Genomic DNA, 14579 nt, shown 5'->3' on the forward strand with positions numbered 1-14579 from the left:
AGGAAAAGCAGGTGGCGCTGTGGGTTAAACCACACAGCCTAGGACTTGCCGATCAGAAGGTCGGCGGTTCGAATCCCTGTGACTGGGTGAGCTCCTGTTGCTTGGTCCCTGCTCCTGCCAACCTAGCAGTTCGAAAGCACGTCAAAGTGCAAGTAGATAAATTGGTACTGCTCCAGCAGGAAGGGTAAACAGCGTTTCCGTGTGCTGCTCTGGTTTGCCAGAAGTGGCTTAGTTATGCTGGCCACATGACCCGGAAGCTGTACGCTGGCTCTCTCGGCCACTAAAGCGAGATGAGCGCCGCAACCCCAGAGTCGGTCACGACTGGACCTAATGGTCAGGGGTCCCTTTACCTTTACCTTTAAGGAAAAGCAGGACATTCTGGGATCAAATCGGAAACTGGCACAGCTTCAGTAAATCAGGGACGTCCCTGGAAATAGGGGCACTTGGAGTTTCTGGATTCAGCTATATAGACAAAGCATCCTCAGCATGCTGGAGGTGGCACGAAAGTTGGCACTTTCCACATGTGGACATGTGAATCAGTGCAACCACTTTGGGAAAGGGCATTTACAGAAATGAGCAAAATTATGAACTAGGACGTACAGTATGTTGGATCAATCCATCAACCTCTGATGGATGATTTAGAAGGATTGGGTCCAGTATCACTTTCGCTGCGTGTGTGTGCCAGTATTCATACTGAGCACAATTACATCTCAACACAGCTCCTTCCATGGAAGCATCTTCAGGGCTGAAGGTATACACAGTAGGCAATAAACACTCATGGATGCCATAAAGATTCAGTCAACTGTAGAAGTTTACTTGACAGCCATAAAAGCATATTGGTAGCAAATATATACAGACATTCACCAATGCTGTGGTCAAGGCATGCTTAGAATCCAGCAAGAGTCCAAGACTCACTCTCAGCTTCTTGCAAGGTGCAAGCAAGAGATTCACAACAAGTTACAAGTTACACAGAACCGTCATCAGTACTTCCTGTCACACTGCACATGTCCAGAGAACAGTTCCCACAGAAAACGTCCTTGCATAGACAAAACAATATCAGCCTTCTGCTGCTTCTTGAAACTTCTTCTCCATTTCTGGAACAAATTATTCTCTCACACACAGAATATCCAACACCCCCTCTCATTTTTATCGAAACAGTAGGAACCATGACCATGTACACATCAAGCACTGCAAACCCCAACATTTTAATCAGTTGAGCATGTCTCTGGAAAAGCTAAGCGATTTGGTTACACACCAGCAGTCAGTTTGCTCCCTGAACTTCTACCACACCAAGGAATTGCCAAACTGAAACACCATACTAGACACTGGCTCCCAGTCAGGCAAGTTGGACCAGTCACTATATACAGTACAAAGCACTTCAGCTTTTCTGGTCTTGAGGATGATCTCTTAAAACAATAACTACAAATAACAAAAAAGGGACGCGGGTGGCACTGTGGGTTAAACCACAGAGCCTAGGACTTGCCGATCAGAAGGTCGGCAGTTCGAATCCCCGCAATGGGGTGAGTTCCTGTTGCTCAGTCCCTGCTCCTGCCAACCTAGCAGTGCGAAAGCACCTCAAAGTGCAAGTAGATAAATAAGTACGGCCCCGGCGGGGAGCTAAACGGTGTTTCTGTGCACTGCTCTGGTTCACCAGAAGTGGCTTAGTCATGCTGGCCACATGACCCAGAAGCTCCCTCAGCCAATAAAGCAAGATGAGCGCCGCAACCCCAGAGTCAGCCACGACTGGACCTAATAGTCAGGGGTCCCTTTACCTTACAAATAACAAAAACTTGTGTCAGCCCCCCTCCAGGCTACTACTTACAAACCCTACTCAAGATTCTAACAGAGTAACTTAATCTGGTCTACTCTATTGAGAAATATATAGCAAACTTCCAATACCAGAGGGATATGGATCAGAATCCACTGGCTCTGAGCTATCCCCCTCAAGTCTTGACATCACTGGCTGCACACACAGTTGCAGGTCAAACTTCCTGACACTGACAATGTGGAACCACTACCTGGCTCCAAAGAACCTCAAAGACACCTCCAGAGACAACTGTTCACAGCCCATGGTCAAAGAACCATGAAAACACTTGTGCAACCTTTCCACAGCTATTCCTGACTGTTACTTTAGAATTGCTAGATTCCCTGCCATGCTGCCAATTTTTGGCGAGGCAAATGTGGCAACTTGTGATACACTGAACACTGTCTTTCCATCTCTTTCTCTCTGGCTTCCCTCTTCCCTTCACGTCTGGGAGAAAATGGACTCTGCCTTTTGGGAACAAAGATGCACGCCTCTTGGCTTCTTCACTAGCCTAAGAAGAATGATACCAGGGAAAATTGCTCCCCCTCTGTGAATTCTCTTCCCAGACTGCTGGGCCCACTCTACTGGCACAGAGCAAGAACCCCCTCTGTAAATAACAAACATCAGTCCCTGTTCCTGGAGATTTAACAGCTATGGGCACTGTACTCAAACCCAACAACTCAACCCAACAATGGAGGGACCCCTTCCCCTGATCATGGGCTGTTCATGCCTGTCTTTTCACAAGAAAGTTAGATGGTGCCTCCTCTTTCCCGTCCCCATGGAAATCTAGGAAAATTCACTGCAGCTAAACACAAGTAATGGGGAGGGGAGGGGAGGTCTGGTGGCTCCTCGATTTTTATAGCCCTTAAAGGGTTTAATTCTGATCTGGACTAAGCCTCTGACCCAGGCAACGATTTGCAGATGGATTTGGCAAAGCAGCAGTGAACAATCAGGCAGCCCTTAACCCTCTGGGCCCAGCCCTCTCCTCCCTCATCCACTGAGGCACCCTCCCTCAGCTGCCACAGCCGATGTCCGACCGTGGACACCCAGGCGTCTTGGGGGCTGCAGCTCTGGTGCTCCCTTGGTAAGTCTCCCAGAGCCATGTGTCGCCCACCTCCTTGTCTGTCTCCCCTGAGACCCGACACCCCCCCCCCACTTCCTTATTCCTCATTCCTCACTCCACTGAAGTTCTCAAATGAGTTGGAGGCAGGGGCTATGAGGGACCCTCCAGAAATAGCTCTCATTTCTCCTCTTCCCTCCTGGGCCACCCTCTGGCCTACAGGGATCCTGTCTGTGCCAACGAGGAGAATCTCACTTCCTCAGGTGGCCAGCAATGAGAGTGGCTGCTGCCCTGAGATATGATGATGGGCTGTGGCTTAGATGTCTCCTAAAAGGAGTTAGAACAATGACTTGGTGAGGGAAGGGGGAGGATGAGGTTATTAGGCATGGTGGCTAGCCACTGGCTTGCCTTCACGCCCACCAATTGTGGGCTTCCTAAAAACACCATGGTTGGATGCTGGACAAGGCAGGAACTGGTCTGATCCAGCTAGGCAGTTTGAACCTTTATTTATAAGTTGGAAGGTCCTTTAGAAGCCATCTAATGTATTTCCACGCTCCACCTGCTCAGTGCAGCTACAGCATCCCTGACAGGCAGCTACACAAGCGCTGCTAAAATGCTTGCAGCAGAAAGAAGAGCTTAGCATTTCTGAGACAGGCAGCCTCCGTCCCAGCACAGCACTTGGTGCTAAAAACTTTCTCCAAACATTCTGCTGAAATCTGCTCCCCTGCCATTTCCTTCCTACTGGTTCTGCCCTTGCCCTCTGGGGCAACAGAAGAAAGAGGATGCTGACCTGTCACCTGCATGACTGACAACCCTTCAGGTACCTGGAGGCAACTATCATGTGAGTCACCTGTAGCAGGCCAGAGCAGCCTGGAGAAAGTGTGGAGAAAAAGGGATAAATCTGTCCCTTAGGAAGGGCAAAGCTCCAAGGGGGCTGAGCCCTGCAGACATTTCCCAGTTGCTCAAGGACCAACCCCCAGACCTGAAGAGGCAGGCAAGGAAAGCTGGGGAATGTGGGAGGCATGAAAGAGAGAGAGAGAGAGCATGAGAGAGAGTGTGTGCACGGGGGGGGGGGGGAGGCTAGGAGTCTAAGAGGATTTCTGGGACAAAAGCTGGAGCCCTGTGAGGCCCCAAACCAGAACATGACTTCAGAGAATGGTTGGTGCTGGGAGACGCTGATGCCCAGAAAAAGTTAATGAAACTACATTAAGAGTAGCATGTATATTTTTTAATGCATCAGAAGCATTAAAAGCGGATTGGTTACATTTTCCTTCAAAATTATAGGAAGGGTTTCTTTTGCCAGCTTCACCATTTCCTTCATTTTCTGCAGGTATTTTATTTTCAGTATAAGCAAAAGTCCGCTTTGCACCTACATACACAGAGGGGGGGACGGCTCCTGTTTCCAAAAATGGTGTGTGTGTGTGTGTGTTCCAGATCACTCCACCACTTTCGTTCTCTGAGACGTGGAACAGGGGGAGGAAAACTGGAACACTCTGGGATCAAATAAAAAACTAGGGTGGCGTCTGCAATTCCAGGACTGACCCTGGAGAATCGGGACACTTGGAGGGTATGCTTTCATGATCAGAAGCACCTCATGCCCTGCTTGTGGACTTCCCATTAGTGCATCTGACTTCACAGGGCTCCTCTTAGATTCTTACGTACCACCATGAAAATTCATGTTTCTGTTGTTTTGGTACCCTAGAAAACAGCGCATTTGCCACAGTGCTCCATACATTGCCAATCCCACCAATACTGCAGTTCTTAGGAGCAAACTAAGCATGATGTTTACTGTGTGAAGGCAATGACCTGCTGTGCACATTTCTTTTTGCTCTGTAAATAGCTGAGCCACCTTGGGGCCAGTGCTACTCTGTATGCAGAAGGTCCCAGGTTCAGTCCCCAGGTGGGGCTGGGAAAGACCTGTCTGCCAGCATGATGCTACAATTCTCAGCCCCCCTCCCCTTTGGGCCATCCTGACTTGATCGGAGTCCTAGTTTAAAACATCAGGTTGGCAGGGTGTTGGTCACTGCTGGTATAGACAAGACTATCCTAGAATCTGGATGGACTGATGGTCTGAGTCACATTATTAGGGAGCTCCCTGAGTTCACCCGATGGTCTGGACAAAACATACCCACTGGAGCTGTTAGGAAGCCTCCACTAGTGCCAAGTGGAAGACACCACTGAAATGCAAACAGCAGATTTGGGGAGGGAAACATGTCAGCAGTGGAGCAGCAAAACTCCCCCTCCCACCCTGCAGTCAGCAAAGCCCCTCAGCCCCGCCCCGCCCCACCCCAAAAATCAACTGCCTTTGCCTAATAAAACTCCATTGATGCAACAATGGCTGAAAATAAAGTGAGGAAGGTCTGGAACCTGAGCACAAAACTTTATCTCCCATGAGGAGAAGCAGGCAACATGACTATCAGTGGCTACGAGCCACAATGGCTACCTTCTCCCTCCAGTGTCAGAGACCAGTTGCTGGGGAGCACATATGGGCAGAGTGTAGCTGCTGTGTTCAGGTCCTGTGCAGGGGCATCTGGTTGGCAACTGTCAGAACATGATGCTGGACTATATGGGCTCTCTTTTGCTTGATCCAGCTACAGCAGGGCTCTTCTTGGGAAAGAAGGCAGCAGTGTCAAAATGGGGCTTCTTGAAGAGGTGTAGAAGGGAGCAATTCCTCCTCACAGGCTGGTTGCATTCCCTGCTCCCCCACCACTTGTCCTCCATCCCACCCCCTTCAATTGTCAGATGCTGACCCAGCAGCCCGGGATAAAGCAGAAATGGCAGGGTGGGGAGGGTTCTGTGAGATCCCACCCCTCTCCCATTATCTGCATCTCTTACTTTTAGGAACCATCATAGCTGGCTGCTGTTCTCTCTCCCTTCACCCTGCTTATTATTAGTATTATTGGGGTTTTCCAAATGTGATTTCTACCAATAACAGGGATCAAGAGGGCGTTTGGCATATCTCAGAAGCTACCAGTCAATCATTAACCAAATGTGGTTTCCTCCCTCCCTCCCTCCCTCCTAGATAACCTTTTCTCCCCCACAAGAAGACCAGCAGACACGGACCTTCTGGCAGCCCCAGCAGCAGAAGAGAGACTAAGGAGACGGCAGCCAACGCCAGCCTCTCACCGAAGGCCAGGCAGGCACAGAAAAGGCAGCTCCCAGCAAGAGAGGGAGAGGAAATGGTCTCTGTGGGCCTCCAGCTGGTGGGCTATGCCCTGGGGCTCTTGGGCTTGCTGTGTGCCTTCGTGGCCACCCTGCTGCCTAGCTGGAGGACCAGCTCCCACATCGGCTCCAGCATCGTCACGGCGGTCGGCTTCTCCAAAGGCCTCTGGATGGAGTGCGCCACTTACAGCACAGGCATCACCCAGTGTGACGTCTACAGCTCACTGCTCAACCTGCCCACTGACATCCAGGCAGCCCAGGCGATGATGTCCTCCTCCATCGCTGTCTCCTTGCTGGCCTCCATCATCTGCGTGGTGGGGATGAGGTGCACCATCTTCTCGCAAGGCTCCCCAGCCAAGGACAAGGTGGCGGTGGCAGGTGGGGTAGCCTTTGTCCTCGGGGGGCTCCTCTGCTTCATCCCTGTGGTGTGGAACATCCACGTGGTGCTCCGTGACTTCTACAACCCCATTGTTCCTGATAGCATGAAGTTTGAGCTTGGGGAGTCCCTGTACCTGGGCATCCTCTCCTCCCTGGTGTCTCTCATTGGGGGCTTCATCCTCTGCGCTTCCTGCCCACCCCGAGACCCACATGCCACCTATTACAGCCCTTACCGTTCTCGAACCATGGTGGGCAGGAGCCAACCAGCGCCAGCTACCTCTCCAAAGGCTAAGAGCGAGTTCAACGCTTATAACCTGACAGGTTACGTCTAAGGGTGCTGGGGTGCTGCACACCTTCCTGGGGCCCCCTGGGCACGGATCCTGTTGCCCGCTTGGATGGACTGGCCAGGTAAGGAGGCAGGCAGTTGGGCTCATCTTTCCCAGCCTTGCTGTTCTTTCCTGGACACAGCTTCTTCCTTAAGGACCTATTTCCTCCCTAACTCACCAGAGGCACTTCCTATGGGTGCAGCTTGCAAACGGCCTGGTAGCTGCAGCCTCTTTGAGGAACTCAGAGCTGAATCTTCTTTGGTAAAAGCCTCTCTGCACCCTGAAGAACCAAGCAAGGTGTCCATAGTCCACATTTCTGAAGCATCAAGTTGCTGGTGCTGAACATGGAGCAGATGAGGACATGGCTACAGCACCTGCCAAAAACTCAGTGGCCGTCTCCCAAATGTATGCGGATCTGTGGGGTCTTGGATGCCCCCGCAGAGGACACTGTACCTGAGGGATACCTAGGGAACTTGGAAAGTTGTGGGGGAGGGAAATGTTGTGCCTCTTGGGACCTGCATGGCTGCTGGCTTCAGGAACCAGGGGAAGTTCACCGGGGACTAATGATGGCGCAACAGAAAACCAAATACCAGGTCACACAGTGTATGGGGCTGAGGCTGCCTCAGATGGGCCCTTGCACTGCTTAGCAGCTGTTCTCCGACACATATCACAGCCCATCGTGGCCAGACCAGGCTGCCCATGAAGTGGGAAGAATGTCTCCCTTGTTGGAGTATTTTGAAGAGGACCACAACGTGCTCATAGCAAGATCTCATGATGTCCATTTGGGCTTCTGCCTTTGAAGAGCTGGGCCTCTCATCCGCGGGTGAGTGGGTGGGTGCAGCGTGGCTTTGGCAGAGGGGCTGGCTTCACAATAAAGAACCTGACAGGAGAGAGACTGGCTGATTGGGTGCTTCTGATTTGGGGCAGCAAAAGTGCCAATCCTTGTGGTTGGGCCAGAGAGGCCTGGTCTGTGGGCTTCAAAGAAGCATCAGTGTCAAGACAAGCAGCACTGAATCAATGGGGCAAGAGGAGGGAGCAAAACCCAGGACACGAAGGGGGGCCCAGGGGGGACTTGAGGCTTTGGGTGGTGGCAGGGAGGGGTAGAGTTCAGAACTGAACACACACACACATTCAGGGCCCAATTTGATAGGGAGGTGCATGAAAACCAGGCCTCCTGGGACCTCCTGGAATCTCCCAAGGAAGAGCACGGGTGCAAGGCTAGCCAGCTGCTCAGAGCACATAGGTGCCAATTTGAACAAAATATTGGAGGAGGGCAAGCCAGGAAAAGAGGGCAGTGGCTGGCTGGGGGGGGGGTGGCTGCCAAAGAAGGGAGGGAGGGAGGCATCAATTTGCAGAAAATACTGAGGGGCAGTGTCCCTAAATATTTTATTGGGGAGCCGAATGGACCAGGGCCCCATGGCGTTGGCACCTATGCCAGAGCTCATTGTATTCCACCCCTACCCCTGCCACCTGGGACAGGGAATGTCGAACTCTTAGTACATCAAACTTAGTACTGCCTACACTGACTGGCAGAGGTGTTCCTGGAGTGCTTTGCTTCCTTGACAAAGAGGGGTATCGGTGCCCCCCATGGGGGGGGGGACCTTTACCACAGTAGCCACATTAGAAATTACTACAGTTTAGGTGGCCCAAGTACTTAAAAATCTGGCAAGCCCTGTAGACTGGCACACAAGCAGAGTCCTTTGCTAACTGAACTATTTTGGGGTGCAGTTTATTTTCTGAAAGCAAGTTTTCCAGTGTGCATCAGTCCAAAATACTTGCAAAGTAACAACCCGCCCCTGTGCACCTCGACCTATATATTGGGAAAGGCTCGCAAAGCGTTGCATCAGCAATGCCAACGACGCAATCCTCTGCAAGCCTACTCAGAAAGAAGCCCCATGGAGTTCAATAGGGTTTACTCTCAGATCTCCCAGCAGGATAGACTCATATCCTGAAAGCACTTTCTCTCCTCTCCTGCCAATTGTTGCAGGATCTCTCCCAGTCAATCTCCAACGGTGATTTTTGGGTCTGCATTTCCCCCACCACCACCGGTTGCCAGTTTTGCCAGCCTCTAGCTTATGCCTCTGGCATTTAGTAACAAGCCTTGCTAAGGTCTAGAGCAGCAGAGAAAATCATCAGTAAACTTAACGGTGGTCAGACTTGTCAAGAAGTGCAGCGGATGGTGCATGCGCCACACACTCAACGCGCACAGCTTCCCCCCCAGAGAATTCTAGGAACTGTGGTTTGTTTAGGGTGCTGGGAATTCCAGCACTGAGCAGTACATCACAGTTCCCTGAATTCTTTGGGGGAAAGCCATGTGTTTTGAATGTATGATATGCTTTACAATGAACTGCTAATTGGCAAACTGTCAAATGTTGCATTGCGCTGGTATTATCTGTTGGGGCTACTAGTATTCTACTTAAATTCATTGCTTTCTATGAACCATTGTGCACACTGGCTGCAAAAGGAAGCAGGCGGGGGGCGGGTGGTTTGCAGCAATTGCCTGGCACTGCCACGAACTGTGTGACCCCTCTATGCCAGGCAGGCAGCCACTTCCCAAAGCCTCTCCCTTCCAGGCTTCCTAATGACACACAGGAGTCGGCTGATTTCAAAGATTACCAACCATAAAATAACATAAGAAGGTGAGGGGGCATGAAGTTCACTGCCATGACTCCCGCACCAACCTTGATAACAGTCAAAGCTGCCTCCGGAATGCCCCATATAATAGGGGTATAACAGAGTAAACAGAGACCAAGGTGCTTGAATCCCACTGGGGCAGAGGGTGAGGCCCTGCCCCAATACATAGACCTATGCAAGACAATGCATAGACCCTCTGCTGCTCCCGGAAGAGGCAAGAGGGAAGACAGCTTGAAAGTGGTTGTTGGTGGGTCACTTGCTGCCCTTGACCTCTTCCTATCTCCTAACACTAGGACTGGTTGGCCTCCAGGGAAGCTGAGTGCTGGAAGATGTAGGACAGAGAAAAGAAAGTCCTTCTTCGTTAACCTATGGAACTGCCTCCCACAGGAGGCTGTGAGGGTCATCAGTATGGATGGCTTTAAAATAAGGTTACCAGACAGTCCCCGGATTTTCAAATCAGTCCCCATACAAAATCCATTGAAGTTGAAAAGTGTTCCCAGATTCATTGAAAAAATCTGGTAACCTTACTTTAAGAGGATGGGACAAGTAATGCTTCTGAATTCCAGTTGCTGGAAACCACAGGAGGGGAGAGGGCTCCTGTGCTTCAATGGGCCATTGGCCTGATCCAGCAGGCTCTTCTTATGTTCTTATGTTCATTGCTTGTGTTTCAGTCTCACACGAAAGAGTGTGATGGGACTAAGGTGCCCCCCCCCTGTGAGTTCCATGGCCAAGCAGGGACTTGAAAGCTGGCTCCAGGGGACTTTGTAGCCCATGTTGCCTGAAGCAGAGACAGCAGTGGCCAAGATGCTCCCTTAGGGAGTGTAAGGCATGGAAGACATCCCTCCTCTGTCTCCCTTACAACAAAGGGCCACCCCTGCCATCAGGCAGTCTGAAGTGGCAGGTGCTGATGGGAATTGAGCAGGTGCAGCTGCAGGTGCCACCCTGCCTGACCTTCACCCTGAGCACTGGCCTGCTGCCTTCAGGTGCTGTATGGAGAAGGCTGCTCCGTGGCTTGTGCTGAGGTCAGATTCCTTTGCAGGCAGAAGTGGGAAGGGAGCTGCCTTCTCCTGAGTCAGACCAACAGGCCACCTAACTCACAGTGGCCTGAAATAACAGGCAGAAGGGGTTCACGCTTGCCACGAAGCTACAGCCCTTTCTGACTTTCTGAGAAAGCAGAAAAGATGATCCTCTAGATTATCCTCAGGGTCCCTTACAACTATGATTCTATGTAAATATTGCAGCCAGTGGGAAGGTCCCCCACATGCCGCAGCATCACTGGTGCTCTGGAGGTTTCACCACTCCTCTGCAATGATGGGAACGGGCTCTTGTGTGACAAGTCCTGGGCACCAATCAGGATCACTCCGAGCCTGAGCAGAAGGCAAAAAACAAGCACAGGGAAAGACTGGGTGGACTCCTTGGAACCAGGCTGACAACAGAGTCCAAGAAGGCCCCGGTCACTTCCTGAGAGTGTCTCTCTGGGAGGGAAAGGGCTGTTCTCTGGCCCACCATCACCTCCCCTTCACTTTGGGCAATAGGCAGCATCAGCCCATAAGAGTGTTTTGGCTGGAGTCCCTGGAGCCAAATATTAGCCATGCCAGAAGGGAACAGGATGGTGCTGAGAGAGGGGCTGTGATCAATGAGCTGGAAGGGCAGAAACATCTCGTAAGAGGTGGGGTGGGTGGAAGGAAGGGGGCAGATCAGCAGCAGCAAAAGCTACCTGGCAACATTCACCCACCTGGGCTGCTAAGAATAACCTTTTAGATCTCTCTCTCTCTCTCTCTCGCTCTGCTCTGCTCTGCTCTGCTCTGTTCTCCTTCCCTGCTCTCCCTTCCATCAAGGAACTTTGCACTAGGCTGGCCTGGAGTGTCTGGAATGGGGGTCATTGTCTGGGATTGCAGGAACATTTGAGGAACCAGGAGAATCCCAAGGTGGCACACAAGACAAGTTAAACATCTCTCTTCTGGGTCTTCTACACGTTCCGCTCCAAGCAAGGAGCAGAGTCCAAGCAGCTGCTGCCTAGGGTGGCTCCAACCATGTTGCCACTGTTCAAAGGAACACAACCAAAGGATCCCTGAGTGTGAGGGGGCACCTTCTCTTCCCCTCCCCAGCAACAGGAAGGGCAAAAGCCAACACAGCTCTGCTTTGATCCCTGAGCTTTGATCCCTGAGCCCCGTTATAAACAAATACGTTTTTATCTGGGAAATCAGACGTCATTAAGTGTCATTAAATAGGCAGTGATGCCTCCGATCAGAAAAGAGTAGCAGGCCCTTATCTTTAGTTGAGACAACCCCTTCTCTCTCTGGAGGAGGAGGAAGAGGAACACACATGGGCCATGTTGAACACCCACTCGGGCTGGGCTACATCAGCCCCACCAGTTGTGGGGAGCAGGGGCTGTGCCTCTCTGGAAGACAAGGCCCTTTAGGGGCACTCCAGCCCCCATCAGCCAGCATGGTCAAGGAGGGCGGGAGTTGTCGGCTTGACCTACAGAGGGTCCACAAAGCTTTCAGTTTAATTCCAGGAGTTCAGACTGTGTGCAACTCTGCCCTTAGCTCTCAGGGCAGAGCTGGGCCGAACAGCACAAAGTTGGGGGTTCCCTGGAAGCCGCATGTGTCAGGGCTAGGGGGCGTCTCTGTGGCCTGCTATCTGAGCACCCTGTAATTGCATCTCACTCCGGGAAGGCAACACCAGCCCTTCCTCTGCCTACAAACCCTGCTGAACGCCAGCTTCAAATTGCTTTGTTTCTTCTTACTGCAACACAATAACCCTCCAGATGTTGCAGCAGAAGAAGGAGCAAGCATCCTCACTCCCTTGTTCAAGCTGGCTGCTGTTCCTCCAGAGAAAGGCAAGAACCAGACCCTGCCATGATGTGGAAGAAGCAGTAATGGTGGGTAGTGTGAGAGTTTGGGTAGCAGTGGGGTGGAGATGTGGGGAGCAGGGAGAGAGAGAACCTCGTGTAAGGCACAATTGAAAACCACGCACACATTTTCACCTGAAAAGCTCTTGCAGCCAATGTGGGCATAGGGTGTCACCCAGTGGAGAGACCCAAGTACTGCAGCTCCCCAAAAGCTGGAACACGAAGATGCTGTTTTTATCAGGGAGCTCCGAGCAAAACGCTCCCCCACCCCACCCCACTTTCAGCTACTGGAGGCTGTTCATAAAGCATATTTCACACCTCCGTTTGCCCTTATTTCTCTCCGCCAAGAATTTGTTAAAAGGGCTGGTCCAGGTGAGGGCAATGAGAGATGCATTTGGTACCAATTTGCCTATTTTCGCTGGTGGGCACCGTGGGGGCCTGCTTACCTGCAGGCAGAAGTGGGGCAGAAGAGACAGAAGAGGTAAGGCCCACAAAGAGCAACAGTAGAGACAAAAGTGCACAGAACAGCACAAGGTGGTCCAGGTGGGCAACTTTAACGGGAGCTGGGCAGACACAGCTTCTGCACAGACTCCCAAGCTTCAGGGGGCCTGGGCAGCAGCAAAGGAGGAAACTTCACCATCTTTGATAGTGGGTGGGTGTTTGTTGTGCTTAGAATGTGGTGACTGGGTATGAGCTGACAGGAGGACAAAGAGTAAGTAGCATTGGAGCAGAGAAGCCGCCTTCCTTCTTCTCTTCCCTCTGAACTTCCCTGCTCTCACATCAGAGTTTCTGGGGCACTTCCAGGCTTGACCCTGGAAGGCTGTGATCTCCTGCACACCCTGGTACAATTCCTGACCATACAGCCTCCTCGAGCCTCTTTGCTCAGCTCACCTGAACAAGAGAGAAGGCAGCTTTGTGCTCCCCCAGGGAAAGGACTTGACAGTTATGCTCGATACATGGTTGAAAAGCCGCTCCCGTGCCCCTGGTCATGTGTAAGCCCTGGGCCTGGAGACATGGGTGCGCCAAGGAAACAGGCTCACGCATTAACTTACCCTTGGAAACCTGGCCTTTTCCTTCTACTCTGTGCAAGAGTTCAGCAGAGGACGCCAGAGTCACGGGTGGCAGCTGTAATTAAAGCAGACAGCCCTGCAATCCCTTAATCCAAATGCTTGCCATTCCCCTCTCCGAGGCGAAGAAGAAAGTTTAAGGGCTGGAGTTAAAAAAGGAAAGTAGAGGAAGTGCCCTCAAACTCCTGCTTTAATCAGATTTTCAGCTAAGCTCTTCTCACTGCCGCCCCCTGTCCCCGGAGGGGGAGACTTCTGTCCAATGCCAAGGGCAGAGTAGATGCCTACACTCCTCCTCAGAAGCAGGGGGGGGGGAGGTGCCAAGCCCACCAAGCCATCAGGACTGCCTTTGCTAGTGTCATCTGCCCATTGGGCTCCTGGGCAAATCAAGATCATAGGCTCAGCAGAGGAGGCCTGGCAAGAGCAGGGATCTTCACAACGATGTGCTTGCTGCAGTCTTGTGGAAAGGGAGGAGGCTGAGCTGAAGGGCATGGGGACACTTGGCCCAGGGCGTAGTGCGTGATTGGCAATCAACCCCTCCTATGGCTCCACTAGCAAAGACACCCCTATGGCTTCGCTGCCTGCCCCTTGGCTCTGCCAATGAATGACACACCGGAGTAAGAGGGCCTGATCCAGCAGGGGCAAATCATTGTCATCACAGCCTTCTGCATCTGCACTCGCGACAGTCCAAGTGACACCATTGCCCTCTGGCACCCAGCCCTCCTGCCAACCTAGGTGCAGCAGAGATGGGGTTGCCCTGGCGATCTCCTGCACCTTCCTCAAATCCAAAGGCTTAGAGGAGGTCTGTGTGTTGTATGCTGCCACCCTTCCCTTGAGAGCAATCTCAGTGGGCCTGGGAAAGGGCCTATGTAGCTCAGGGGCAGAACACCTGCTTTGCATGCAGAAGGTCCCAGGTTCCGCCCCGGCAGCATCTCCAGGCAGGGCTGAGAATACCACCTGCCTGAAATCCTCATGGGCTACTGCCGTAATCAGGGGAGGAGACCTATGAAGCAAGATAGACCAATGGCAAGGTTACAGCAAAGCTCCCTGCAATGTTCCAAGTTCCAGCATCAACAAGCTATTCCATTCCATGTGTAGTTGCTTAAAACAGGCTACAGAAAGAGGTGTTTACTCATTTGCATGGAATCCCTTCCAGAAGCTGAGCTACAAACAACGAGTCCTCTGTATCCTGCACTTCTGAGTTTACTTTTTAACCCTCAGGAAGGACCATGCCAGAACAGCTTCCACTCTTGATTTTCTCCCTCCCTCCCTCTTTGGGATCATGCCTAGTGAACAA

At 51.8% G+C, this 14579-nt stretch overlaps 1 protein-coding gene across 1 annotated transcript; it reads left to right on the plus strand.

Annotated features, from left to right (window-relative positions):
- The first annotated feature begins 5886 nt into the window (after positions 1–5886).
- Positions 5887–7625, plus strand: CLDN2 (claudin 2). Its single transcript, XM_079961523.1, has one exon. It carries the CDS (start codon positions 6044–6046, stop codon positions 6734–6736), a length of 693 nt encoding a protein of 230 aa, XP_079817649.1. The 5' UTR covers positions 5887–6043; the 3' UTR covers positions 6737–7625.
- Positions 7626–14579: the final 6954 nt, after the last annotated feature.

This window comes from Podarcis cretensis, assembly GCF_951804945.1.
Source record: "Podarcis cretensis genome assembly, chromosome: Z".
NCBI lineage: Eukaryota > Metazoa > Chordata > Lepidosauria > Squamata > Lacertidae > Podarcis > Podarcis cretensis.

What these genes read in the sequence shown, in the direction of transcription:
- CLDN2 (XM_079961523.1), top strand. Translation starts at nt 6,044, where the DNA reads ATGGTCTCTGTGGGCCTCCAGCTGGTGGGCTATGCCCTGGGGCTCTTG.